General features: G+C 39.2%; 1 protein-coding gene and 1 long non-coding RNA gene across 12 annotated transcripts; one reads left to right on the forward strand and one right to left on the reverse strand.

Annotated features, from left to right (window-relative positions):
- The first annotated feature begins 607 nt into the window (after window positions 1-607).
- On the forward strand, window positions 608-26,063 carry MARCHF7 (membrane associated ring-CH-type finger 7). 11 transcript variants are annotated; one of them, XR_012056888.1, is made up of 11 exons: window positions 609-2,022; window positions 6,453-6,603; window positions 10,633-10,791; window positions 13,593-13,764; window positions 15,380-15,547; window positions 17,153-18,266; window positions 18,516-18,685; window positions 19,879-20,011; window positions 21,366-21,479; window positions 23,279-23,327; window positions 25,159-25,313. XR_012056888.1 is itself a non-coding variant. In XM_072931843.1 (11 exons), exons 2-11 carry the CDS (start codon window positions 6,463-6,465, stop codon window positions 25,182-25,184), a joined length of 2,223 nt encoding a protein of 740 aa, XP_072787944.1. In that variant the 5' UTR covers window positions 617-2,022; window positions 6,453-6,462; the 3' UTR covers window positions 25,185-26,063. The 11 variants fall into 11 exon arrangements, 9 of the variants coding, with proteins under 9 accessions (XP_072787946.1, XP_072787944.1, XP_072787947.1 ...); XM_072931843.1 differs by having other exon boundaries at window positions 617-2,022; window positions 19,879-19,988; window positions 25,159-26,063; XM_072931846.1 differs by lacking the exon at window positions 23,279-23,327 and having other exon boundaries at window positions 617-2,022; window positions 17,153-17,947; window positions 18,113-18,266; window positions 19,879-19,988; window positions 25,159-26,063.
- LOC115496051 (uncharacterized) lies at window positions 23,907-27,953 on the reverse strand. Its single transcript, XR_003961453.4, has 2 exons — window positions 27,682-27,953; window positions 23,907-27,583 (listed from the first exon to the last, which is right to left on the reverse strand). It is a non-coding gene; the product is annotated as an uncharacterized lncRNA (long non-coding RNA).
- Window positions 27,954-27,971: the final 18 nt, after the last annotated feature.

A 27,971-nucleotide genomic window follows, 5' to 3' on the forward strand; every position in this document is an offset into this window, starting at 1 on the left:
TTACGTACTATCCTCAGACAGATTTTGGTAAAATCATACACTGCTACTATTCTTGCTCAAAAACTCTTTTAACACCATATGTTTACATATATATATGTATGTATGTATGTATGTGTGTGTCCATTTTGTGTAACTTTTAGATTCTTATAATAGGTATATAGAAAGATAGTTTAAGGCTATCCAAGTTTTTAGTAGCTAACATTTCTTGCTAAAGGACAATAGACACAGACATTTTCATCTCCAGTGGAGTAAATTCCACTGCTCTAGCCTGGGTTGAAGACATCATCCTAGATAGGAAGATGAAAGAAAACACTGATGTCTAAACACTCTCTTTTCTCTAAAACGTGTTGTGACTTCTATTAGCTTTTTCTATTGCAAAAATTAGAAACAATCAACATATGTGACTTAAGATGAAGAATTATTCTTATTTATTAAGATATTTCTTCACAAGGTATAAGATATTTAGATTTTTCTTTTTAAACATAAAAGCTATTGCAAAGGGAAAAGGTAGTTGTTTCAGATGTTGCAGTTTTCAGGCTGAACATGGAAGACGATTCGGGCGTCCGTGGGGATGCTGCTGGGCGCATAAGTGTGAACGCTGCCGCTCCCAGCGGGGCTTTGCAACTGCCGCCCGCGACGCCCACCGACCACAGCCAGCCGGCCCTCAGCGCCCTCAGGGCTCCGCCCCCGCCGCGCCCTGCCGCGGGGCTGCAACGCGCGGCCGCAGTTCTCGCGAGAGCTGGGAGTGGCCGCGCCTGGCAGCCGGGCGGTCTCGCGCCGCCGCCATTGTGTTGCGGGAGCGGCGGGAGCGGCGGGAGCGCGCAGCTAGGCCCGGCCAGGCCCGGCCCGGCCGTGACGGTGAGTGCGGGCCACCCGCGGCGGCCGCTGCGCGCGGGCTGCGCCCGCTGCGGGGCCCGCTCGCCCCGGCGGAACCGTTTCGTGCCGTGCTGGCACCGGCCCAACCACCCTTCTCTCCGCCATCGCCTCCAACGTCCTCTCGCCCCGCGCCCGCAGCCAGGCCGTGTGACACCCGGTGCCTCCTCTTCCTCTCCGCCCTCCTCGCGGCCTCCGCCCAGCGCTTGGGGCCGAATGCGGCCTGGGTAGCGGGATCGGGTGCGGCCGCGGGCCACGACCGGGCCCGAGCCCTGTGAGCCGCTGCCCGGGGCCCGGCGGGGGAAGTGAGGTGCCCTTGGCAGCTCTGCGCGGCACCTGCTGTCTGCGGGAGTAGCCCAGCCTTAGGACACCAGCCGCGGCAGCGTGGGCAGCCATCCATCGACATTTGTAACTATTGCTTCTGAGAGGCTCCTGAGTTGTCAATTTCACTACATTGAAGCTTGAGAAAATAGCCGTAACGAAGAATCGCGCAGTCTGAAAGACTGGTGAGCACCGTCTTGTTTGTCATAAAAACGTAATTGTGAGTAAGCCCCGAGGAAGACACGTAAGCACAGTTTGCTCGGGAGAAAACCTTGGGGATAGTTTTATGTTAAATTGCACAAAAACATGTAGACATGGGAGCTTGAGTCTTAGGTAGAAGTGTCAGTGCATAGTTCTAAGCTAGAAGAATGAATTTAGGAGCAGTCAGTGAAGCTTACGCTTCCCTCTGATGGAGGGTACAAGATTGCTTACAACTGGTAGTAATCATGGAAGCTGGAAAACGCTTTACTTACTCGTAGGCATGATTACCTGAAATTGCTCCTCTTTTATCGATAGAGAGGGTCAAGGCAGAAGAGAAATATTTGCTGTCTTGTGTTTTGCGAATCCCTTTTTGGGAAGGGGTGTAAAAATGGATGGTTAAGGATAGTTACTGTTTTTGCCTTTTGCGATTGCATTGCTTTCCCTCAAATGCCTCTTGGATCTTTTATCACTTCTTTATCTCTATCCGTGGTTGTGTTAGGTCTAGTTCCTCTTTTACAATGCTGTTGGAGGAATGACAGATCAAAAAAGGCAGGACATTTGATCTGTGTGCTCAAAATAGGCTGTGCAGCTCCACCTCCTTTTTCAAGTTGGTCATCTGTTTCTCAGGTATGACTTAAAAGTTTTATTTCCGAACTTGATTTTTAGCCAAGTCGTAAGAGGTATTGCGTATGTCCCTTATTTCAGGAGTCTCTAGAATTGTTTCAGTTTTTCAAATGAGGCTGAGTACTGTAACATGGCGTAAGCTGATGAAACATGTTGTTTTGATAAAAAGAGTGCTGCTCATCCTGCTGTACATGTTCTCATTTTTCTATTGTTGGGTCTGAGCATGAGTAGTGTTAAAATAATGGAGAAGCCAGAAGTGTGTTTTCACTGTTTAATATGTGGAGGGTTCTCAATGAAGGGCACATCAGGTGTAATTTTTGAGTAAGGCGTTCTTTTACTTTTTGGCAACAACAGGTTTTTTAATCAGTTCAGACTAAGAACCCAATTTCTGGTTCTATGATTATTGTTATTATTTCTTCAGAGAAGAAATTTAAGTATTTCTTGGTCTTACTACCTTCTATGTAAATTGAGGTGTCTACTTTGTCATTACAGAACTCGCCCCACAGCATGTTAATTAACACTTGGGGTTTGTTGAATTCCTGTGTGTGTAAACAAAATGTTTGAGGTTTTGAGTGTTTTTCTTCAGAAAAACCCTTAAGATGATGATACCGTAAAAGGGAACCATTCTCACTGTGAAATATTGTATACAAGCACAATAGTCCCCTTGCAGAGAAGTATTGTTGTGGCTTTAATAATGTTCTTTTAGCATGAGACCATTGTATTGCTCTGTCCTGTGCTCTGTGATAGATTAGTCTGCTCACCTTATTTATAACCATTTCATTGTGTTACTACGATCAGCATAAGCCATGTATGTGTTTTGTTTGTATTCAAACTATCTATGTTGCAGCTCAGGCTTTCAAGGTACAGTACTTAAAATGGCATTCAGAGAACTCTGGGGGAAAAACTCCAAAACCCAAAAGACATCTTACTAGTGTTGATCACCAGGGGTGAAATACCTAGGTCTAGTTTTGTCTGTCTAGTAAATGGACATCATGACTCCATTGGCTGACCACCGCTGCATCTCTGTCCATCTGGGTAAGACTATGAGGAAAGGCTGAAATAATATGGGCTGTTTCACCTGGAGCAGAGAAGCCTCCGGGGAAATCTCATTGCAGCCTTTCAGTACTTAAAAATGGTCTGTAAGAAAGATGGGGACAGACATTTAGTAGAGCTTATTGTGATAGGACAAGGAGTAAATTTAAGGAAGGCATTTTTTATGGTGAGCACAGTGAATCAGGAGCACAGATTGCCCAGAGAGGGGGTGGATGCTCTGTTCCTGGAAACATGCAAGGTCAGGTGGGATGGGACTCTGATCCCTTATTGCAGGGCTGTTGGACTAGATGGCCTTGAGATATCCTTTCCAGTTGAAACTACTCTATGATTTCTGCTAGTTGGATTGCAAATAATTTTTATAATGGATGCCCAGAAATTGAAGAGCACTCAGGCAGCAGATTTTGGAAAACGATTCATCTTAACAACATGCTTTATGTCACCAAATCTGTATTGAAAGGTAAAGGTAAAATCCAATTTCCTTGATCAGATTTTTTTTGCCTAGATCATAAGGCCTTTTATTTAGAATCTTTTCAGTTCTGCATCAGACATGGTAGATGTAAAATGCCTATTCTCACGTGACTCTGATTGATCTTTATAGCAGATGCTTCTCATTTGCTGGCTGAAGCAAAGACTGCAGAAAAAGTGTAAGGTTGTATGCAGAAAATGAATTGTAGTGTGTGTGCATAAACTGACACATAAAATTTTGCTTTTCCTATTGTGCTGCCTTAACTTGGTTTAAACACCTTTTTTTGGGTATAGTTTTTGCAAGATTTCTTTATTTGTAGAAAGAAAATATTCTATAGATAGTATTATCCTGACATACTTTGACTGAAATCACAACCTGTGCTAATTTACAAGATTAGGCTGATGGGTAACATTGTCTGCCCTCTTGGGGCTACCACTGAAGGAGAAAATTAGTCTTGTGCCTATTTATGTGTATCTGTAGAAGGAATTTGCTAATTTTGGACTCCATTTCATCTTCTGCAGGATGTTGGCTGTGGTGTCCAGTCTTCCACCCCATGCTGTTCTGTGTGAATGCTCTTATTCTGTTCTGCAGATGGTGCATATGCAATTATATTAGTATTAGATGACTTATAATTTAGTCTTTGAAGTTGTCTTACACTTCTGTCTCCTCCGATGACTCATGTGGACATTAATTCCTACTAATAGGAACTTGCATTCCTTCTTGAACCTTTGCATTTTCTGTGTCCTTGTCTGACTTTTATCTATGCTGTTTAATTAATGTGGTTCCTCACCTATCTGAAACAAAGTGATTCAGAAACAGAATGATCCATAATAGAGGGGTTAATGCCAGCACTCTTTGTTGAGTACTTAATAGTATAGTATTGAGTCCATTATTCTGTGTGTTTGTTCCTTTTATTTTATATCAGGGTAAAACATAGACAAACAGTGCTTTGTGTATCAGATCTCATCAAGACGTACAGCTGTCCTGTCCAGGCTACACTCTAGTCTATATATTATTGTGATATTATTTTAGCTTCACAGTTTGTGACTTTGATAGTTACTTTTTTGCACTCATTGCAGCTTCATACAAGTACTAAACTTGTAGAGCACATGATGGCAAATTACTTTGAAGGTTAAATTAACTATCATTACAGTTTGAGAATAAATATGATTGTTATGTTTTATTGAACTAATGATGCACTTGAAGCAGTGTAGTTTAGATAATTAGGCTTGTAATCAATTTCTTTTAAACTTCCACAATTAACTGGTTTTATTTTTGAACTCTGGACTTCTGCTTGGAACATTTTTGTTGATACAGATGTGCTTACAACCTGAGAATTGCATAAATTGCTGAATATTTACCAAAGGTCTTAAATGTGATCTGGGAAATGAAATTAATTAATTAGTTCAGTATATTAATGCGAAGTTGGGCAAGTGAACATTTCAGATTCTTAACTGGATCTTGTTTACCTGGTGATGGCTTTGATAAACACGAACAGGTTACTAGTGTTGGAAGTGTGGTCTCGAAGCAGGTGTGCTCTGTAATACAAGCCTGTAGCTTTTTTGTACACAAAGGTAAACAGTCACTTAGACTTGGTATACTTCAGAGTCCTACTTGCAAGATAAAGCATTTTGGCTGCTTTGTGTTTTGGCCGCTGTTGTAAAGCTAGCTAACAACTGAACATGCGTGAGAACAGTGTTTAAGGAGACTAACCTCAGCTGTCCCTACTGTTAGGTCAGTGGAGTTCTGTAGAAACTAACTGGCTTTTACCAGGTAGAATATTTCGTTCAGTGTGACTTGAGCAAAGATTAAAATCTTGAGTATGTGGACTCACCTTGAAACTGCAGCCAGACATATAGTGTGTCAGGATTGATGCAGCAGCTTTTTGCAGAATGTGATACTGATGAGCATGACTGAATTATGGGAAAAAATGTGCTTTGTTGATGAATAGGGTTTTTTTTAAATCAATATAGTTTACTCCTGTTCTCAGAAGGTTAGACCAGAGTTAAAAGTTGTTACACAGACTATACCACTTTGGCAAATCACCCTGTATCAGTGGGATTCACTGCCATCTGTTTGAGTTATTACATGTCATGCTACTCTTCATGTACCGCATCATTGAGGATACTGCAGTTTCCTTAAATTTTTTCAAGAGCTAACATTTGTGGTCTGCTTCTGTTTGTACTGTCCTGGGGAGGAAGAATATAGCTGTCTGGAGTTTTAGGTAAACATTAAGTCAGATACCATTTCAAGGGCAGGGATAAGTATAGGAAGCACATCTCATGTGGAAAAGGCACCAGCATTTCTTTTGAAATGCTTACAAATAGCAAAAGGCAGATAACAATTCAGCAAGAGAGAAGTAAATTTATCAATGCACTTGTGAGATAGCCTGTGCTCCTTTGCATATGTTAGCTTCCATGGGTGTTATCGTTGGAGAAGTTGAAGGCAGATAGACTGCAGATGTGGTTTTTCACGGGAGGGTGAAGTTTCACAATTTCAACCCTGAGAAATAAGTCTGAATATAATTTCTGCAAGTGTTGAGATGCAGTTCATTAGCAAAAACATAATATATGAATTTGAGAAATTTGAGTAATCTGTTCCTGACTTGCGTTAATATGACTACTGTGTAATTCTTAATTGAATACTTCTTACAGTTAAAATTGCAAGAACATATTGTAACACAATAATTAAAGGGACTGTAGTTTTCTAATGAGGGATGGGAGGAGATGTAAAGAAGAGGTTACAAAAACTAGGATAAGAATATGTTTCCCCATTTTGCTGATGCAGTCAGACCAAAGCACTGTGTAAATATTTGTGTGAGTCATATTTACATTGCACCCAGAATGACCTGTGCCTATTTTGCCTGAGTTCCCCGCTTCCATGAGAAAAAAATTATCAGTGTGTCTTTGTACAGGATACAAAGGATGGAGTCAAAACCCTCAAGAATTCCTCGCAGGATATCTGTTCAGGCTTCCAGCTCTCCTGCAGGATCTAGAACTGGAAACAGTTTATCTGGTGCATATACTACAAGAGACTCTTCATGGAGATTAGAATCTGGATACCAGGTAATGTATTTTTTCCCTTTTTATAAAGTATAAATAATTTTAAAAGTGTCTTTTTAAACTAAGAAAAGCCCCAAAACTTAAGACAAAATTTCTAAAAGGCAAGAATTTACTAACCAGGCCAGTGAAAGTAATTGGTGAACTGGTAGTTCTAGATTATCTGGTTTTACCTGCTTTTGTTTGTAGCTGCACCTTTAGAAATCAGCTGTTTAATGAATGAGAGGGCATTCTGATAATATGGATTCATTTTCTTATGAGCCACTGCCATCTTTGAACCTGGGTAAATGGAGTTTTTTGTTGAGGGAGAGGTGAGGTTTTGTTTGAACTTGGATGTGTGTAGGCTGATGCAAAAAGTACAGGACTGTTAGTCAACACTTGTTAACTTGACAATTAACAAGGTTATACCCTTCTGCAGCACCTCCTGTGTTTATATTTTGAAAAGGTAAGAAGACAAGCTTTAGAGTCTGTCGTGGTTTGACACCTGCCAAATCCCAGGCACCCACAACAATTGCTCACTCACCCTCCCCTGCTGCAGCTAGGCAGAGGAGGGAAGAACTTAATGAAGGGTTCATGAGTTGAGATAAGGACTATGAGAAAACACTCCAAGAGCAAAGCAAAACAGGCTTAACTTAAAGATACAAAGTGAATTTATTACTAACAAAATCAGAGGAGGATAATGAGAAATAAAATAAGCCCTGAAAAGCCCCTTTCCTTCTCCCAGCCCCTCTCTCCTTCCCACTGACAGTGCATAGAGACAGGGCATGGGGGTTTTGGTCAGTTCCTTACCCGAGGTTTTTTTCCGCATGGCTCAGGGTCCGGAGTCCTTCCCCTTTGAGGCCGTGGGGTCCCTCACATGGGAGACAGTTCTCTGTGAACTTCTCCAGTGTGGGTCCACTCTCATGAGCAGCAGTCCTCCCAAAACTGCTGCACCGTGGGTCACTCTTTCACAGGATGCAGTCCTCCAAGGACAGGCTGCTCCAGCCTGGGAGCTGGGGACCTCTCTCTCCACTGGGTCTCCCACTGGATCAGAGCCTTCTCTAGGAATTCACCAACTCCAGTGTGAGCACCTCCCCCAGGGGCTGCGGGTGGATCTCTGCCTTCCCAGTGGACTCGTGGACTGCAGGGGGACAACCATAGTCTTCACCACAGCCTGCAGAGGAATCTTGACTCTGGTGCCTGGTGCACCTCCTCCCCTTCCTTCTCCACTGACCTTGGTGTCACCGTGTTGTTTTCTCACCTCCTACTCTATTGTGGCTGAAATTAAAACTGCATCCCTACTTTTGTTTCGATTTCTTCTGAAATCTGTTATCACAACAGGTGTTATCACCATCTCTAATTGGCCCAGCCTTGACCAGCAGCCCTCCATCTTCAGAGCCACATCAGGAATTTGCTCTGCCAAATGTGGTGGAAGCTTCCAGCAGCTAATTACAGAAGCCACCTCTCTGGTCCCCAAGGTTTTTGGCAGCTACCAAGATCCACGCTGTGCAAAACCAACAGAGATTCACATTAGTCTGTCGTGTCAGTATGTTAGTACAGCTGGGCTTTGTGTGCACTACATGGGACTGGAAAAAGGCCTTTTGCTGTTTCACAAGCAGCATTTTACACTAACGAAGCTACTTTTATGAGGAAGGGGAGCTGTGCTCAGGAGGAAGTATTCACGCTGTGCAGGTACTTGCAGTTTAGGAGGGTATTATGGGAAGCAGAGATAAAACTACTGTAGGAATTATTTTTGATACTTGGAAGCAACAGATAGCACTTTGGCTCAATTATCTTAGTACATTTTTTCTGCTTCTCTCAGCAGTTCTCACCTCAGTTTTGGGCTCAGAAATGTAAGCCCATTTTGGTCTTTGAAATTGCAGAAACTTAACTCTATGATTAAATGTTCATATGTAAAAGAAAATGGTTAGGAGTTTGGTCCCTGCTGGCAAGCTATCTGGGACGTTGTATTACATAATGCCTTTTTGAGAAACAGTTTTACAAATAATAGAACATTATTTTTAGCACAATTAAATGTATGTGTGTTACATTTTTGTTATCTTCAGCATGCATGAACTTGTTATTATATAGGCTGAATGTACAAGAGGAAACAGTTGGCAGTCATTTTTGCCTTTTGGAGTTCTATGTGTTTTTTGCTGCCTGGCTGCTCAGCAAAAGCAAATCTAGCAGTCTTACTTTTTGTAGAGCTATATGAACATAGTCCACATAGTGTACGTATACTGAAAGCCATTGATCAGAAGTCATCAGCTGAACTGGTGCTGTTAAAAGATTTTGACACAGCATACCTTTCATTATTTCATGTATTACATGAATTGTAATGTGTTCACTGCACTGTGTATTCTTTTGACTATTTCCTGTTGAGCAAAGTGATTCTGAGCTGAGGAATGATCTCATAAAGCTTGTGAGTTAAAACAGCAGGGAAAATATGTGTATAGAAGATTATGTTGTATCCCTTTTTTTCACTCCCAGTTTGTAGAAGGTACTCTGAGAACTCATTACATAAGACTGGTGCTTAGTGATAAAACTGTAGGGACTCTTGACTAACCTTTGGTATTTACAGAGCTGGTAGGAGCAAATTGCATTGTTGCTTGCAGGTTAAGATTACAGAGACTGGAGAAAGAAAGTTTTAAGTCCAATCAGATAGGAATACAAAGGACAGGCATTTTCACTTTGTTAATCCATTCAAAAACCTACCATAAAGTATGTAAGATCTAGTTCAGTTACTTAGAAGAAAAACTTGGATTATCAGTAATTCTTTAGGTATAAGGAGGACTTGAATTTTTGTACGATTTCTATAGAGACAGCACTTGATTATAGGCTAACTCAAAAGCTTCTGGGACAGATGAGGCAAATTTATATTTGGTTTTGCTTAGGGCTAACAAATAAGAAAAGTTTCTATTGGGCGGGTTTGTTGTTTTATTTTGAGTTTTTTTTTCATGCACATATGGAATTCTTGTACACCATGCACTTTTGAGATTGATCTGGGTACTAGCCCCTGCTTATCTGAGGAGGCATGACAAAGAGGTTAATTGTATACTAATCAGATATAGGGGACATAGTGTTGTTTCCATGTAACTTTAAAATAGAAAAATGGTATGAGGAAAAAAAATCCTATCCTTTACAATACAACATAGTAAACATTTTATGTTTACTATGAAAAATGAATTATAAGTTTTATTTTTTTTTTCAGTGGAGGCATAGGGTCAAGAGTAGTTTATAAAATTGTTTTAAATGTTTTCCTGATAAAATTTTTCAGCTACTGACAATAGACACCATAAACAGAATACCTTATGTAGGGCTTTAATTGTTAAGTTCTGACAAGGGATTTTAAATAGTCTTAAGCTGAAATGAAGGAAGAAAACAAGCTGAGATTTTTGTATTGGTTTGGTTTGGCTTTGAATGCTTTGTTGTTGCTTTTAAGAAATGGTGACAGCAACTACTTTGTTTGTAGTACTCATAGTTCATAGAGAATGGACAAATAATCACTTAATGCTACTTAGTGTTAATAAAATGGTTGAATTTCTATTTTTTCTATTAATTTTGCTATTCTCCATTATTATTCTATGGAGCAAATTAAATTGCAGCCTCTTTTGTCAATTATAATCTATTCATTGAAATTCAGTTTGTTTTAGTGGCCGATGAGGTGCTTCTGTTGTCACAGCCACCCTTTCTACCCCTGCAGGTTTTTTTCCATAACACTTGAAAATTAGACCCTTAATTCTGCCCTGTTGCTGCAGTATCCAAGTCAGGCTAATGTTTCAAAAGCCTTGCATTTTAACTTTTTATTGTCCTAGGTCAAAACAGAGGACAGATGGAGGAACTGCTATAAAGTACTTAAAAAAAACCCAAATAACACAACTTTTCCTTTTGCCAGTGGTTCTCTCTAAGTTTGTTTCATTTCTTGGCTGTCCCTCAAGGTTTCTTATTAAATGTCCCCAGATTTGTTACTGCTTCCATTTCCATGTATTTTCAATACTCAGATACTGAGCTATTTTTGAGTTACAAGATGCATATGATAATCATGTTGTTCTTCAGGAATCCAGTTTATTGAATAGTTCCAGTAGAGACTGGAGGTTTGGAGAAAGGGACACCCATGAAACTCCTTGGAAGCTTACAGCATCGTCTCCAACTCGCTACTCAGGGACACTTGATCACCCTCATTCTGGAAGATTTTTGGGAAGCAGAAGCAGATTGGTGAGAATTGTTACTGTGTGATACTTGGGAAAAATTTTTGAAACCCCAGGGTTTTACTTTAGTCTTCCCTATCTGAAATGCTGCCAGCAGGGGCTCTCTAAACTCTTACAGATTTACATTTTTAGATAAGCAAATCTTACTAATTCTCAAGATGGAGCAGAAGCTAGAAGATGGCAGTGTTTGAGAAATTCAGAGGATAAAAATAAGTGAGGTGTATTACTTTTACTGAGTTCAGAAATGCATTTAAAGTGAGTAACTCTGTAAAAGTCCATTTAAAAAGAAAAAAGGAGAGGGGGTGATTAGAATCTCAGACATGTTATAGTCCTGTGGATGGCAAAGTTCATATTGCTTCTACTTGTTCCTTCAGGTATTTCCAGGGGGGGCGTGTTTCTTGGATGGTACTAGCTTTGTGAGTTAACACAAAGTTCATGGGTTTGGAGACTTGCTTTAAGAAATGTAATTGTGAGGTGTAGTTCATAGTCTGATTATTCTTACATGCTGCTTACATCAGCAAAATAATGGTTGCCTGAGATTCAAGACTCAGGCCCTAGGAGTTTGTCTTAACTGGGTTCTAGTGATTTATTAAAAAAATATGGATATTGATCTAGTACCGATATCCAACTGTGATGGACAAAAACTATCTAACAGTTTAAAGTTAGAAAGTGTGTGTTTATTGTGTGTGGGACAGCTCCCAAATACACACTGCAGCTTCCAGGTGATTACAGAGTCTTTTTATCCATACAAGTATTGAATACCCAAAATACAAATACATATTCATCATTTTGGTACATCCCATTCTTCGCTTCATATGCTAATCATTTCAAAAGCCATTCAGCATGTGTGGTTTGTTCCTTGAAATGGGTCGGTGTCCCTTTCATGGGGAGGGGTCCTAAAATAAAATGAGGAAATAAATGAAGTCTTCCTCATTCTGACCTTTCTACCTTTTCAATGCAAATATGACAAATGAACTCTTGGTAGAACTCCCATTCCTTGTCTTCAATTGGTTTCAGAACAGAGGAGCCCCACAATTGTCTTATGTTCCTAAAAGCTATTTGTCACTTTCTATATTCTTCATTATAAACCCAGCTAACTAAACATTGTGCTGACAGGCAATCAATTACTAGTTAACTACTCACTCTTAACTTCATCAAGGCCTACTCATTTATTTTAATTAACTCTAGTAAGGCTTGTCTCTAACTAAAATCTTAGCTCCTCTAAAATCTCTAAATTCCTTAAAATTTACGTTTCACTAGAATGTGCCTTGATAACTCCAAGAGTAAAGCAGTTTTCTTGTGGCATGCTTATGCATTGTAGAGCAACAGTAAAACACTTGGAAGCACAATAGAAATATTAAGATAGGAAAAGCAGAAAACTGTGAACAAGTTTGGCAGGACAATAGTGAAATAAAAATTCTACACACTTTCAAAGGACAAGATGTTTGGGCTCGAATCATTAAAGAGGTATTGGTTTTCTTAGGTGCCTTGAAGGTGAAGACACTGAGATATTATTGGAGGGTGAGGAGGGAGGAACTAGTGTGCATGTGTTGGCCTTCAAGGGAGGTCATGGTAGATGTCTACCTATAGTTTAAATGCAAATGGAATCAGTGCTTCTAAGTGGTCTGCATATCTAGATAAATTAGTGCTGTGGTTTTCAAGGTGAAAACCCTTTTTCCCCCCATTAAGGTTAATTATTCTCTTAAAGTAAATTCTAATGCAAGTGAACCTTACAGAAGACGCTCTGAGAATTCCACATATCAAGTAGTAAATTATTAAAAACTAAGTGATATGTTAAATAGAAGATTAATAAGGAAAGGTAACCTGGCTTTGTACTTGGTTGCTGAATGTTGGTTTGTTTCCCTGTTTTTTTATGGTGAGGGAAATACTTAAGGGACTTCTTAGTTTGAAAGAGTAAGAAGTTGTGGGTTAAACCTAGTAAAAACCATAACTAAGTAGAAATAAAACACAGATATAATGTACTCTAATTTGGTTGATCTGTAAAGGATCTTGGTTGTGGATAGTTTCTAGGAAGACAAACATTTCAATTCAGCTTTTTGATTGAGCTTAACTTTTTCTTTTTTATATGAAAAAAAGTAAACTCAAAGTATTTAAAGTAGAAAATTAATGCCTTAACTGTAAGTAACCAGATGAACAGCTTTGTAGGCTATTCCAAACTTTGTATTTTAAGTCTTATAGTGCAAGTTTCTGAAAACTGTTTTATTTCAATGCTGTACACTGCAAAAATTGTATCGTACCTGTTCTTTACTCTGAAATCCTTCAGTTGCACTTGAGCTTATTGTAATCAAAATATGCTTGTTTCAAACAATTTTCCTGAATCTCACTCCTTAGTTAATTGTATTTTAGGTTGATAAAAAATATGTTGAATTAGTTAAACTGTTAGATAAAACAACGTAGCTCTTCAGTTTTGGCCATTTCTGGACAGCAAAATATGTTCCCTTGGGGATCTGTAGAGCTATATTTGGTTGTGTTTATAGCATCTTGTGGGCCAGGAGTATAATTTTTTTCCCCCTTTTTGCGCCAGTTTTTTGTTGTAAGCCACATCTATCTGGAAAGGAAATAAAATGTTGAATGTTATAGAAACTGACTTTTGTTTTAGGGCTGTATTGGGTAAACCTGGAAATACTAATCAAGAGCACAAGCATAATTCCTACTTTATTTTTAAAGAAAAGGGTTTGTATCTAAAGTTATTCTTTACAATGTTTGTGAGTTTTACATTATGTACACTTCTGTGCAGTATAAGTGCATCTGATGTACTATGTAATTTATTTTTTAATGTTATTTCAGTCTACATCTTCTTCCTCTCATTTCACATCTGGGTGTTATGGTGAGTCTGAGAGAACTCAGGGAGCATATTCAAGACTGCATAGCCAGCAGCAAGATAGTGATTCAAAGAGACCTAAACTATCTTGTACGTCTACCTCTTCTGTGAGAAGTAGTGGCTTGACTGCCTTTTCAGGTGAGAGGTTGATTACTTGAGCTGAGTTACATCAAAATTGTCTGAGTAGTAAGATCAAGTTTTACCAAGTTTTAAAAGACTTGCTTCAAATACTATGCTTATGTGTTTCTTAAGTAATAAAAATTTATGCCTGTCTGAAGAATATGTTCACAGTGATAGCAGTATCCAAAGTTCCAAATATGCTGTTAACATGGTCTTTTGAAAGTCCAGTTGTACTCGTGTCATTTCAGAATTATTAGCTGTACTTATTCAGTTTGTGGTCAAGCTGAACTTCATGGCTCAAACATAGCTTCATTGGTTAAGATTTCAAAGAAAGAATGAGTGCAGCTGTTCTTGTTTAATGAGTCAAATGGTGTTGATACATCAATGTGTGCCAGGGACAGCAGAAAGGAAATCTTTACCATACTTAGCAATATGTTCAAGCACAGTGTCATGGCTGGTTAGAGCACTGTTGTAAGGGGTTGGGGAAGAAAGAGTTCCTTTTCTAGCAGGGCCTGAACTCATTCTTCAGGTCCTGGCGAAAGAAACATTCTACACTAAGAGCTCGTTCAGGAAAACCTGAGATTTTCATTGAAGCTGTGGGTAAGTTTGTGAAAGTTGGATAGACAGAATTTATGCAATATGCCAGTGGAAGTCTAAAGCTCAGGAAGTAACGGTCAACACCTTACTCTGAAAATATTTCTAAACCATTTTGATACAGGTTGTTAAATTAATTCAGATTACCCTTGTGAGTATGGATTAATAGGTTATGGAATTGCATAGACATCCAAATAAAAATTAATAAATTATTGCTCAAACCTCGGTATTACTGATACTTTCTTCAATAAAATGACAACTGGTAACATTTCACATTATGGTGTAGGAGTGTTTCTCTTTCCATTTCTGCCTTGGTTGGTTGTCACACTGCTGACCAACAAGTGCTTAAATTTGTTTTTCTATGTTAGAAATGAAGTGATATCCAGGTGAATTTTTCAGAGCCATTGAAGAAGACTCTTTAGGAACTAGATTTTTTTCCACAGCTGATGTATATGCAGCTTGCTATGCAATTGTTGGAGCTGTCAACAAAAAACAAGATCCATTTTCACGCTGAAGTGTTTTGCTCTGTAATATGGACAAGGACAGTGCTAGTCATTGTTCTTAAAGCTGTGTCCAAACTGCATTTAAGCTTCATCAGCTGTTTTTATGAGAAATGAAATTTCATTTAAGTAGTGTCAAGTAGAGTGGCAGCATTTGCTAAGTCTCAAGCTGCTGTTTTGCTATAATGTGAAACCTTTTTAAAAACTAGCTGCCATTAGGAAGCAAGATGCTAATTCTCTTCTGTCCTGTAAGAGTGTTAATGGGTCTGACTCTTCACAAAAGTATTACTACTTTTTGTTCTATGTACACTTCAGAGTCAACTTTCTGCAAGATGAAGTGCCTGCATCAGCAGAGTGCACTTAGCTTTATGTTGGCACCTGGGTCCTTGGTCCATGGTAATGTTGAATGTATAATGGTCCAAGTGGTAATGTTAAACTTACCCTTGATATCAATAACGAAAATGTCTGCATAAGTGCCAGTTTTAACGGATTTTTAGATGATTACAAAAACAGGGTATTTATTTACCTTTTCTTTCTAGATTCCTCATGGAGATACAGTAGGATTCCTAGATCTTCATCAGTAATGCTTGGCTCCCTTGGAACTGATCTGGTGAGAGAGCGAACGCAGTTAGAAAGAAGAACAGATCTGTCTGTTAATAACCTGGTGGATCCCAGCTACGGAAACAGTGACTTTTCACCTTCAGCATGTATGTTTCGTGTAACTGAAAACTCAAAAGCCTACAGTTTGTATTGCTTTTAGTTTCTTAATGTGTTCATAGGATCACAGAATGATTTTGTTTGGAAGGCGCCTTTTGTTCCACCTCCTGCCATGAGCAGGGACACTTCCCACTATCCCAGGTTGTTTCAAGCCCTGTCCGACGTGGTCTTGAACACTTCCAGGGATGGAGCATCCAAAACTTCACTAGGCATGTTCTTTTAATACTTTATTCAAAATATGAACACAAAATAGATTTTAAAGTATCCTTTTACATAAAGTTTATTGGCCGCTCTCCAGGCGTTGACCAAACCATTAAAGGATATATGAATGGTCTAGCTTGTAGATGCATTGTGGTGTTGGTGGTCGCCACTGTAACTCTGTGATTACTCAGTAAAGCTCTTTTCTTGTTTGTCTTAAAATCTCTTTGTATTTAGGTGTGGGTAGAGAAATAATGTTGATTTGACCCAAGGAAGTTTTTTTCTTAAAGGTGCATATTATCTCTTTTTATTTGGGTTCTCAAGTGGTTATTAGGGAAAACTGCTAGCCTACTGAAAATAACAATGAATAAACACACACTTTCCATGAGGTGAGAGGTTTGTCTCATGGCAACTGCTAGGACTAGTAAGGACTTCAGTACTGTAATTTTCACTTTCTGTTCAGAGTGCCGTGGACCTTCTAGAGCTGTGTCAGGGGAAGCTCACCGTTAGTCTTATCTGCAGCCTTTTGCAGATGCATTAGCTGTATTTTGTCATGCAGAAGTTAAAGAAAATGCCACATTTCTAAGTATAGAAGATAAGCAGAAAAGATAAAAACTACTTTCAGAATTCGTCCCGTTGTCTTGCCTTGGCAGAAGAGTATATTTTAATGTCATCATACTCCTAGCACTTTTTAGTAAGTGGACAGTTCAACTACTCTACCTGCTAGAGCCTAATAGGAGAAGTGGATTAATGATCAGCCTTGCTTTGTACTGTCTGTGCTACATGTCTAGCAGTAGTGCTGCTATTAAGTGCTATAAAAAGAACTCCCAACTGTGTTTCCTGATGTGTAATCAAAAACATATGGTAGATGATTGGCATCTGTGCAGATGTTTCATTAGCTGGAATCTGCCAGATAAATAAAGCTCATCTTCAGCAGCAAATTGTAACTGCAGTGCAGAACCTATTAAAGGAAAGTCATCAAAACTGCAAAGATGAAAGTTTTTAAATTGAGACTACATAGAGAGCTTCTGTTTCTTACCTTCATCTACCCATGCTTGTTCCTCCGTCCTCTTTTTCCCACCCACAACCACCCAGTACAGCCATTTGAGGAAGGAGACTAGCCACCTCAGCTGCTTCATGTGAACTACGGTTCATCTACAGTGGAATTCTCAGTGTTGAGATACTCAGACATCACTTACAGAGGATGTGCTTGTAAGAATGATAGAATGGTTTGGGTTGGAAGGGACCTTTAAAGTCCCCTAGTCCAGTCTCCCTGCAGTGAGCAGGGACATCTTCATCTACGATAGGTTGCCTAGAGCCCTGTTGAACCTGACCTTGAATGTTTCCTGATGTGTTTTGAGTGCATCTTGTCATTTTCCTCTGCTTTTCTGCAACAGATATTCAAGAGAGGCCTGCCTCTTCATATGCAGAGGGAGCAAGACCAAAAGAGAACTCATTAAGCACTTTGAGGCTGAATGCACCCATGAACCACCAGTTGCCTTCTGATCATCAGCCATCTTTTTTCAACAGAGACTCTAACGTGAGCTCTTCAAGATCCAGCTACTCTTCAAGACAAAGGAGAAATGAATTGGAATCTCCCCAGAGGAGTGTGCAGCCAGCATTTTCTCTTACTGCCGCTAGAGATGAAACCCCTTCCTCAAGTGGTTCTGAAAGGATTTTATCTTCTCACAGGTCATTGAATGAGTCTGCAGCTGACAGCGAAGGGAGGCGCACAACCAGACAGCTGCTGTCTCGTTTAGCATCTAGTATGTCATCTACATTTTTCTCTCGAAGGTCTAGCCAAGACCCATTGCATACAAGGTCATTAGGCTCTGAAGAGTCAACAGTGGTCCCAGGAATTCAAGCTACTGCTCTGTCAAGTAGTAATGGAGCTGCAACTCCAGAAGTTCCAGGACTTCAGTCATCCGAAGCTTCTCAGGGGTTCAGTTTTCTTGGACGAAGATGGGGTTTATCAGGAGTTTCACAGAATCGCAACTCTGATTCTGATGGGGAAAGTTACAGACCAGACACTGAAAGTAGGAGCACAGGATCCTGGTTGTCGTCCTCTTTGAGGAACAGATGTACACCTCTCTTTTCCAGAAGAAGAAGAGAAGGAAGAGATGAATCTGCAAGGATCTCTACCCCTGATACAACTGCTAGATCACAACATTTCTTCAGAAGGAGAGAGTCAGGTGAGGACACCTCTCTTGAAGCGTCAGATAGCCCTCCTCGGGCTTCTGTTAGCAGACCAATGCCTGCAGTGTCTGTTATTTCTACAGCTACTGCCTCCCCACCAGATTCAGCCCCCAGTGGAAGAAGTTCGGGAATTCTGCCTGCTTCTCTCTTTCGCTTTGCAGTGCCTCCAACATTAGGAAGCAGTCTGTCTGACAATCTTATGATAACTGTAGATATTATTCCCTCTGGCTGGAATCAGTCTGATGGACATGAAAGTGGCAAGTCTAAAATACCACCTTCAAGAGATCCGGAAAGACTCCAGAAAATTAAAGAAAGGTAAGTTAGTGTGTGTTCTTTTTGCAACAGTAAAATGTACCTGTTGTAACCTGAGAGGTTTTTAAAAGAAAACTTTCCTTTAGAGGAGGTGGCAGCTCAGTCACCTGTCCACTTATATTCTCACTTTTGTCTTTAAAGAAACTTTTTTTTATTCTCACGGGTTTGAGAACAGTTTGATAAGTGGAATTCTCATTTTAAAAAGTCCTACGTGAAATATCACAGCATTTGTTGGTATTCCATCCTATTCAGCCTGCTCTTAGAAGATTCTGAAGATGAAGAGGGTGACTTATGCAGAATCTGTCAGATGTCCTCTGCAAGTTCTGACAACCTTTTAATAGAGCCATGCAAATGCACTGGAAGTCTGCAGTATGTTCACCAGGAGTGCATGAAAAAATGGCTGCAGTCAAAGATAAATTCAGGTAAAGCAAACTCTAGACCAAGGTAGACTTTTAGTTATACATGGAGGCTTATCGGAAGAATTGCAGTTACTGAAGTATTTAGTTGAAAAGCAAGCAGTGGGGACAAACAGTAGTGTGACAATTCCAGGCTTTTTGTGTTCTGTGCAGCCTCTAATGTGAGTAGTTCCAAGAACTACATTTCTTATTTAGAGAACTACATTTTTGGGGTCATCTACTAAGATGTTAGAAGAAAGATAACATTGCTGAAGTGTAGCTTTAGAATTATTCTGCCACTTCAGTGATACTACTTTGGGTAGCATTTGTTCCCCCACCCTTTCTTACGGAAATGATTGTGCTTTTTTTCAAGACTTCTATAGCTGAGCTAACTGTTAGCAGTGATAGGAATTTGAAAATCCAGAAATGATTTTGAATTGTAACCAAAGTATGTTATTTTTTTTCTTAAAGATACTAACTCCTGTGCAAGGCACTTTAAAAATGCTTGTTCAAAAATTACTTCAAAGTGCATACATAATTCTTTAAGAAACACTTCAGATATTGCATGCTGTAGAAATATTTCTGTAACAGATTGATTGACCGGTTTGTATCTGTTATCTGCAGTATGGTGGCTTGATAGGAGACATGAAATACTTTATACTAAAGGACAGTGCTAGTATCTGACTTTCTTACTCAGCACCAGAGGATATACATCAGCAAAGGGATGTTTTAGAAGCTTCAGCCTGTAGAAGAAAATTAGTTTGAATTATTTAGCTATATATGAAGACTTAAGTACACTATCAACTTGCTTTGCTCATCTTGTTGCTTATGGAGGAGTCTGTTTTAAAACTGGTACTTAAGACAAAATGTTCTAGTATATTTACTTTTACTTCTGTGTGTATTTGGATGACACGGTACAATTCAGAAAGCCCAGGAAGCCATTTTATACCAGACTTGCAGGAAGAGGCATATTAATGCCCAGAGTGAATGTGAGGCAAAAAAGGTGCAGCTGGATAGAGACTAAACATTCTAGAGTGTTTAAATTCTGACAGTAGCAGATGTCACTACATTCCTATTAGAGGCTTGCTTTTCTTCTAACCTTGATCTGCAAAATAAAACCAAAACTTACATAGAGTTTTTAATGTTTATGTGAGTGTGTAGTATGTTATGGATTGTTGAAACTTGACACTGAGTTTTCCCCTTGCCTGCCACCCCACCAGGTTCTTCTTTGGAAGCAGTGACAACTTGTGAATTGTGCAAGGAGAAGTTGCATCTTAATCTGGAAGACTTTGACATTCATGAACTCTATAGGGCACATGCAAATGAACAAGTTAGTATATTTTACCTTATTTGGTAAGTGTTGATGTAGTGCTGGGAGGATAGTTTTAAGAGAAGCCAAATGCATCTCAGACGGACTGTTATGCATATTAAGTAATGTTAATGTGGAACAGACTTTTCTTCTCAATATTCCAACTACCAGTACTTTCCTGCTACGCTTCCTACAGCTGAGCTTTCAGTAAGTCTAATATATCTCTTACCGTAGCTGCATATCTGTCATCTAGCTTTGTAATCCAGTGTCTCTGCCACATAGGTGCAGTGTGAAGTCTAGCATGATTAGATTGAATTTCACATTGTCAGGCGTTGTTGTCACTTTTAGCTGGTTTTGGACACAGTTTAGCAGTTGTTTTAAACATAAAATTACAAACTTCTTTTGTTTCGTTAGAGTGGTAGAAACTAACCTCTGTTCTAGCAGTTTCTAACTGCTCCTTCAAATAATTCCCTAACTTAAAAATAATCAAAGGCCCATTGGTATTAGTCTTGTTATTTAAAATAGAATGTCTGAGAACTACTGGATTGTGTAGTATTTAAAAAAGAGTAAATAAGACAAAGCTGGTGTTTTTAATGAACTTTATTTGGAGGGTTTTTTCCTATTCTCTCAGTTGTAATCTGACAATATGCAAAGACTAATGCTATTAGCCTACCTCAAATGTTTAAAGAAAATACTGAGTGACTTCAATTTTGGGGCAAAACATTGGCCTCTAATTTTTTTTATTATTTAAAGTAAGTTCTTGCCCTAGTACTCTTAATTCCTGTCTATTGGGGGAGTCTCTGAAAGGTATTTTTCAAGAGTGGTAATTATCTTCTTTTAGTGCTAGTGCTTATTAGTTGCTGTCATTGCACTTTACTAGAAATAAGAACTTTGAATTTTTTTTTGTAAAGAATTTACTAAATTATCTGTTCAGCAGAAGCATTTTTAAAGTTTTTCTCTTACCTTAGCAGGTAAAGGAATTTCTTAAATATTTGTAACATCATAACATTATTAAAATGGATTACTTTATTTTAGCTTTCTGTAAAGCCTTGGGACCACAGAGAAGAAACCAGCAATACTGGTTTTATTTCCTCGAGTGGTATAATACTCTGATTTGCACATTCTTTCCTCTGAACTAATCATGCTGACTGAGATTTAATTTGTAGAACTATTTATTTTCAAGGATAACATGTTAGATTTGGGGTGGATGGGAAGGACCAGAAGCATAACTAGCTTTTCAACAGCTTAAATTTTTTAGTATTACCTTTTCCTAATTATTTTGGAACAATTAGAGATAAATCTGTAGCAATTTAATTAAAATCTAATTGTTGTTCTACTTGAAACATATATGCAGATGTATTACTGACATTCTGAATGTTTCTTTTGATCTCCTTTAAGGCAGACTATGAATTTATCAGCTCTGGTCTCTACCTTGTAGTGTTGTTACACTTATGCGAGCAGCGCTTTTCTGATATGTTAGGAACTGCAATTGAGGCCAGCACACGTGTCAGAGTAAGTATGCAGTGATTTTCTGGCAGGAATTGCACATACAGAGAACTTGGAAACAGATTGTTACTTTGAGTGACCTAGGACTAGATAGCCAAGAAACACACTTTTTAAACAAATTTAGGTTTAAAATGGGCTGTGCTTGTCAGTGCGCTGTGTTTGATTGGAAACTAATCAATTGGAATAATTGCAGGTACTCCGCTACAGAATACTTTCTGTCAAGGTTGTTAGTAATTCATTAGTTAGCATACAGATAGCATACGTGTTGTTATGAATATTGTGAATTTATGCAAAACGGGAGGTTAACCTCTCTCTCTGCCAAGTGTGCAGTTAAGAATGCTGGACTACCTGATTTGTTTAATTTTTCTCATTATGCAAGTCTCCGATTGCAAAGACCTGGTACTTGTGCTTTTCTAGTGCACTAGACTAGTGCTTGTCTGCCAGGCTACACCTAAATGTGTACTTGAATATTAACATTCTGCAGCAGCCTATAGCTGTCATATGGTTTCTCTGGCATTAGTCCAAACTCTTACTCGTTGGATTTCACTGCATTCTCGTAACTTGAAATGCCTGGCTTAGGAACATGTTTAATATACCTTTAACCAGTAAGAGATCAGCATACAGGGCTCTTTCTGCACAGTGATTCACTCATAAATCCAGTATTTTTCATGTTTATTTGATACTAGATAATTAATCAGTGGTCTTAGTCAACTGAGCTCCTGAAAAGCCAGTTATTTTTAGATTTTTTCTTACATACAAAGAAGTGACAGTATTAACCTTATCTAGTGCATATGGTAGTCGTTGACTGGTAGCAGGTAGTAGATCTTTGGAAGAGGCAAAACTGTGCTCTGCCTAATCTCTTAATGTATTAGAACAGGGTTCCTCTTTTCTGTACAGATCCAATGTAGGGCTTGTATTCTGTGCTACAAGTGTAGAGATATAAAAGATGTATGATCTAATTGTAGCCAGCATCCAGCACAGGTTGTTTAGTTTGAGTGTATTGCAGAAGATGTTTTTACTGGTTTCCCATCAGCAGAGGCATTACATACTTTAGTGTGTGACGCTGCATTTTAAACCAGTGAGAGCACCAATGCTGGTATTTTATATCAAGCATATGAATAAGCTGTGGAAACTCTTGTTATCTGCTGTGTCTCAGTGTCTGGACTTTTAACTGAAGCAGTGGTGCAGATTGCCAGTGACAAAAAAACCCCACTTGGCTGACACTTTAATTGTAGGAATTTTGGCTTTGGGTTTTGATACTGCATGTTTCTTACATCAAACTGTCATCATTGCCCAATAGTAATCATGTTCTTAAGATTTTCAACTGTAAACAAAAACTTGTGTTTATGCATTTTTCCTAAACCACATTCATTCAGAGGGCTCTGTTTTGTCGTATTAGTCATGAATTAAATGAAATGGATTTAACTAATGCAAGTCCTTACTGTGATTGTTTTTCTGCATTACAGTTTCTAGGAATGGTTTTCATTAACCTGACACTTGTTTATGTTTGCTGCTTTCAAAATTGATGTGTTCTACAGACTGTAGAATATGAAGATGATGTCACAAGTTGCTACCACAAACATTTTAAAGCTGAAATAACTGCAGTAGCAATTTGAAGTCTAGTGTGTGGGGATTTATGTTAAATTTTGCATTGTTTTTTGTAAATTGGGCAAATGGGTTAGGTAACCAAGATCTGTCATGAACCTTTGGGATGTAAAAAGTGAAGAAAAATTTGCTGACTTGTTGCAAATGTCTGCAAATAACTTTGCAACTTTTAAACTACTTTCTCTCTGCCTTGTTTCTAGTTTATTAACCTTGCAAGAACTCTTCAGGCACATATGGAAGATATTGAAAGTAGGTGCTTCCCCTCTTTCCCTCCCCTCCCATTAGTCAACTAAAAGCTAATGAGTACAATCCTCCTTGCCAAGATTCATAATACTGAACATAATTACTGAAAACCTTACTCAGCAGTGCTTTTTCCATCATCAGTAGAATTATTCTGAGGGGGAACCGATTTTAATTCTCCATGATTAACTTGCCAAGAGCACACAGTTTTTTAAGACCACAGAAGTGTTATCTGCAGTCGATAACAAAATTCCATAGTAGTTACAGTTTGGTTATTGTAGTTCTGGTAATTCATAATTACAGGATAAATGATGACCTTCAGGTTGCTTCCTTTTACAAGAGAAAGTAGGAAAGAAAGTAATAGGAAAGAAACATTTAGAATTGAATTTTACTGCATTTAAATTAGACACTTGTCTTGCCAGCTTTCTTCCCTTTCTTTTTCTTTCCCTCTTCTCACCTTTGTATTTCCATTCACATACACTTTTTGGTTGTGTGGGTTCCTTGATCAGACCTCTTTAATGAATTCTAAAAGTTGCCAATTTTGGCAAAGGATTAGCCTACTTTTCATCTAATGGCTTTTTTTGTGTGTGTGTGTGTGTGTGTTTAAATTCAAAACTATATGCTGATATGTTACATTTCTTGTAAATACACCCTGGATCTGTTTCTGGGCATGTTGAATAGGCAGTACAAGGGTAGTTGGTCTGCCCTTTTTTTCCTAGTGTGTATGTGTCTGTCAACTGTATATGAGTTTTCAGTACACAGGATGCATTTGGAATACTATAAAGAAAGGGAGTGTGTGTGTGTGAAAGAGGGAGTTCTGGTTCAAGGTGATTATTTCTGCATTCGGAGTGGTCAAATGTGGACTTGAGGTATTAATTCCTAAGTTATGTGCATTTTCTCTATTAGAGGAAAAATTAAGGAGTGTCATTTTACTCCTTAAATCAATCTATGTTTGATTCAGCCTTTAACTTGCAGATGAGGAATCCTGAGTTCTAGATTTATTATTGATGCACTTCAGTTACATTTCTCTTCTAAGAACTGAAGAAGCAAGGAGTTAAACTTTTCTTCTTTCTGTGTTCAGGGATGGAACAAGTTACTCCAGTATAAATACTTCCTTGCCTGCAGACCTTGCTTAAGAGGACACACTAAATTCCTGTTACAGAGAAGCTAACATTTTACAAACCTGATGTAGATGTGCATACTGACTTTTCTACAATAGTTGACAAGTGGGCATTTGTCTTTTAACTCCCCTTGCAATGACAAAATCCCGTGCATATGTGGGCTTTGTGTTCATCTTGCATATGCTGAAAGGACAGGACTAGAGAGAGGAGCAGCTTCCAAGTAAGCCCAGTTTGCATTAAGCAACATACATATATATTTATATATATAAAATGTAAGAGTCTATTTTCAGACTGCTGGATCATTTTAGGTATTTTTACTATCCAAATTGCTAACTTAGTAATGTCTTTCCCTTATGTTGGGTGCTGCTGTCATGGATTGAGTATGTCCTCCTCTGACTACTGCTGGAATTAGTCACTCTAAGCACTACATAAAAGTTGAATCTCTGGCATAATTAAGTTTTCTTCCTCTTATTTTGAGGAAGGAGAGTAGGAGGACACAGCAAATTGTATGATCTGTTGAATTTTGATTTGAAAATGCTGTATTTTTCCGACATGAAATGCATTTAAGAATTAAGTTATGTGATTACTCAAGGCTTGGGTGGGTATCGCAGTCTGCTATTTGATATTATAAAATCACCTTTATTTCCTCTACTTATGCTAAAGTGCTTTAATTTTGCACATTTTTGTCAAGGTTTCTGATTACTGTGTTGTCCCAACAGCTTCTGAAGATGACTCTGAAGACTGATGCTGGTAGAACTTTCATACTGCAAGAAACAAATGGAATTGCTGCAGAAATGCTGAAGTGGCAAGAACAACATCAACGTGCATTTTTTTATTCCTCTCCTTAGTAAAACGCTCATTGAATATTACTGTAGTTTTTGAAGCATTGTTGAATTCAAAATCAACTGCTGCACAGAGGAGCTCAGTAGACTTGAGAACTACGCAGCATGTGTGAGGATTAGATACATAGAAAGCAACCTCCCTTTTCAAATTATGAGGATGTTGTGCTTTGTTTTGGAAGACATTGGAGTCTGAATATTTAAGGAAGCTCTGTCTCCCTTTGTGTTTCCTTCTTACTGTAGTCAAACTTCTGGTTTTGTCTTACCGAGTTTTGCTCCTGTACTGGCACTAAGTGGTTATAAGGGGTTTCAGGGGGAGGGTGGGGATGCCCATGTATTTAAATAGGTTTCGTTTGGGTGTTCTTAAATGCCTCTTTTGCTGCATCATATAACTGATTGCTTCCATTGTTAATGAATGAACAGGAGGATGAGCAAGATCCTGTAGAGATTGTTTGGGTTTAGGCTTATTTGAAGATTATTGTTTAACTCAAAAAGCAATAAGAACTTGCAGTGGTCTTTTAATACTTGGTGATGGCTTTTTTATGTACCAGTTTGGAAATCTGAGATTATATTTGATATCATGTGGCTATTCCATTACGGAATATTGCAGGTGTAAACTCTTGCATTTCAGCATTCCTGGCAGATATGCAACTTGACAAAGACCTCTGGTTGTTTAGTGTAATCGGACTTTTTTTAGATCCCACCTTCACTGTTCAAAGCACCAGTTATCAATGTGTTTTCTAGTGTTGTCACTTCTTTATAAATAAAGATGAAAGAGGTATGCATCTCTACTGGTATTGTCCATTTCATTTAAATGTGGATATCTACCAGAGCTTACACATGAAAACATAGAAAGCTGGAGTCTGTGGGATATCTTTACTAATGTTTCTAAATTCTTATCCAGATATATAAGATAGTTCTAACCATTTTGGATTGAAGTGCTTTATATAAATGGTGGTACAATAAATTCTTATACATGTATTGCAATTGCATTTCCTACAGATATGTGTTAGTTTTGTGATTACCACAGTAACAATGTATCTGCAAAGAGTGCAGTATGTTGAATTGCCATGAGTCTAGTTTATTGTTGCAGTATGTAAAACTAACTTGTGCAGATGAAAGGATGTGCATTACCAGCTGAAATGAACTCGTGATTTGTAGAGTTAACTTTGCTAGCATTACATGAGTTGGCCTGTCATCTGTAAGACTTGAAAAAAAAATGGAACGCTAAGGAAATGGCATATTTCTGTGTCCATTTTGGTATTTTTAGGCATTTGGTGCCAACACTTAAAAGTATTATTCAGTCATGAGTTGAAATACAGCTCCGGGACATTCGTCTGAAAAGTGAAGGTCCAGGCATATGTGAGGATGTTTCTAACTTGTTTCTGAAGAAGGTGAATTGAAGTTTATAATAAATGTTCAATCCTTGCTGAGTTAGATGGTACTGCTTAAGAAAATGTCATACAGGGAAGTAGTCAGTATTTTATATACACTCAAATACATTTAGGGTTACAAGCATGGGTTCTGATGCCCTAATAAAAACATGACTTGAAGGATATTTAAAAAAAATTTTCCTCGGTCTTTGTAACAAACGCCATTCCATGAAGGTGAGCAATGTAAGGAGCTCCACGTACAAATGAGGCTGAAGTGATACGTACGTTTGGTCTCCTACAGCCTTGTCGAGCTTCAGTGGAAATGAGTGACGGGGGGAACGCCACAGTGGAATTGGTGAAGAGTAGAGGGTCTGAATGCACCAGCTGGGAAGAATGGTGCCACCAGACCCAGCTGCCTTCTCAAAGGAGAGCTGTCTTGCAGCCCTGATGCCCCGCAGCTTTAGATGCGTAGAGCCTGGGAGTGGCCAGATTAGTTGTCATCTGTGTAGCTGTGCTGTGAGATCTCTGTCCACGGGCACACCTATCTGTGCAAGCTCTTTGGGTCCATGCAAGCGGATTTTCGTTAGCACATCGCACGTGTGTCCATGCAGGTGTCTGTGCAAACATGCATTTTCTCTCATCCACACATGCATGCGCCCTATTTGTTCCCAGGGTTTCAAGACGTGAGGAGTAACTGTGGCTTGTTGCTTGTTTTAGCAATTCATAGGCATACCTCATCCTCAGTGGTGGGCCCAGATCGCCCTAACGAGGCCAGTGATGACAGATCCACGTGTGAATGGGAACAAGCTGCAGAATTGAGGGCCTCAGTCCCATCCTGGGGCCAGTTAAGAGCTGTGAGATTGACAGGATGCAAAGGCGTTCAGTGCCTTTGGTGCTCTGCTGGACATGATCCAAGTGTCCATCCTGGGCTCCTGTGTTGGGGGCAAAAAGGAAAGCATATTTTTCCACGTTACAATTCTGACCTCTGCTACCGTGTGTGCAGTAGCCTTTTGTTCTGTGCCACCCTCACCTGCCAGGTTGTTTGCACTGCACTGCACTGCCCTGCCTTGTTGCAAACGTCGCGCACTGCTGCGCTCCTCCCAAACCCAAGCACCGGCTGAGCTCTTCTGCTCGTTTACACCGCCCACAGTGTGCAGCAGAGGATCCCACCCGTGCACACGAACTCTGCAGTGTCGTGCATGCGCAATTAAAAAGCAGTAATAAAACTGCTAAAACATAAAAACAACCAGCAACACTGCGTACACATGAGCAGCACGACTCCAACAAGCGAAGGGACGAACGACGGTTCGCGGAGCGGCG

Source organism: Taeniopygia guttata, chromosome 7 (genome assembly GCF_048771995.1).
Source record: "Taeniopygia guttata chromosome 7, bTaeGut7.mat, whole genome shotgun sequence".
In the NCBI taxonomy this organism is placed as follows: domain Eukaryota; kingdom Metazoa; phylum Chordata; class Aves; order Passeriformes; family Estrildidae; genus Taeniopygia; species Taeniopygia guttata.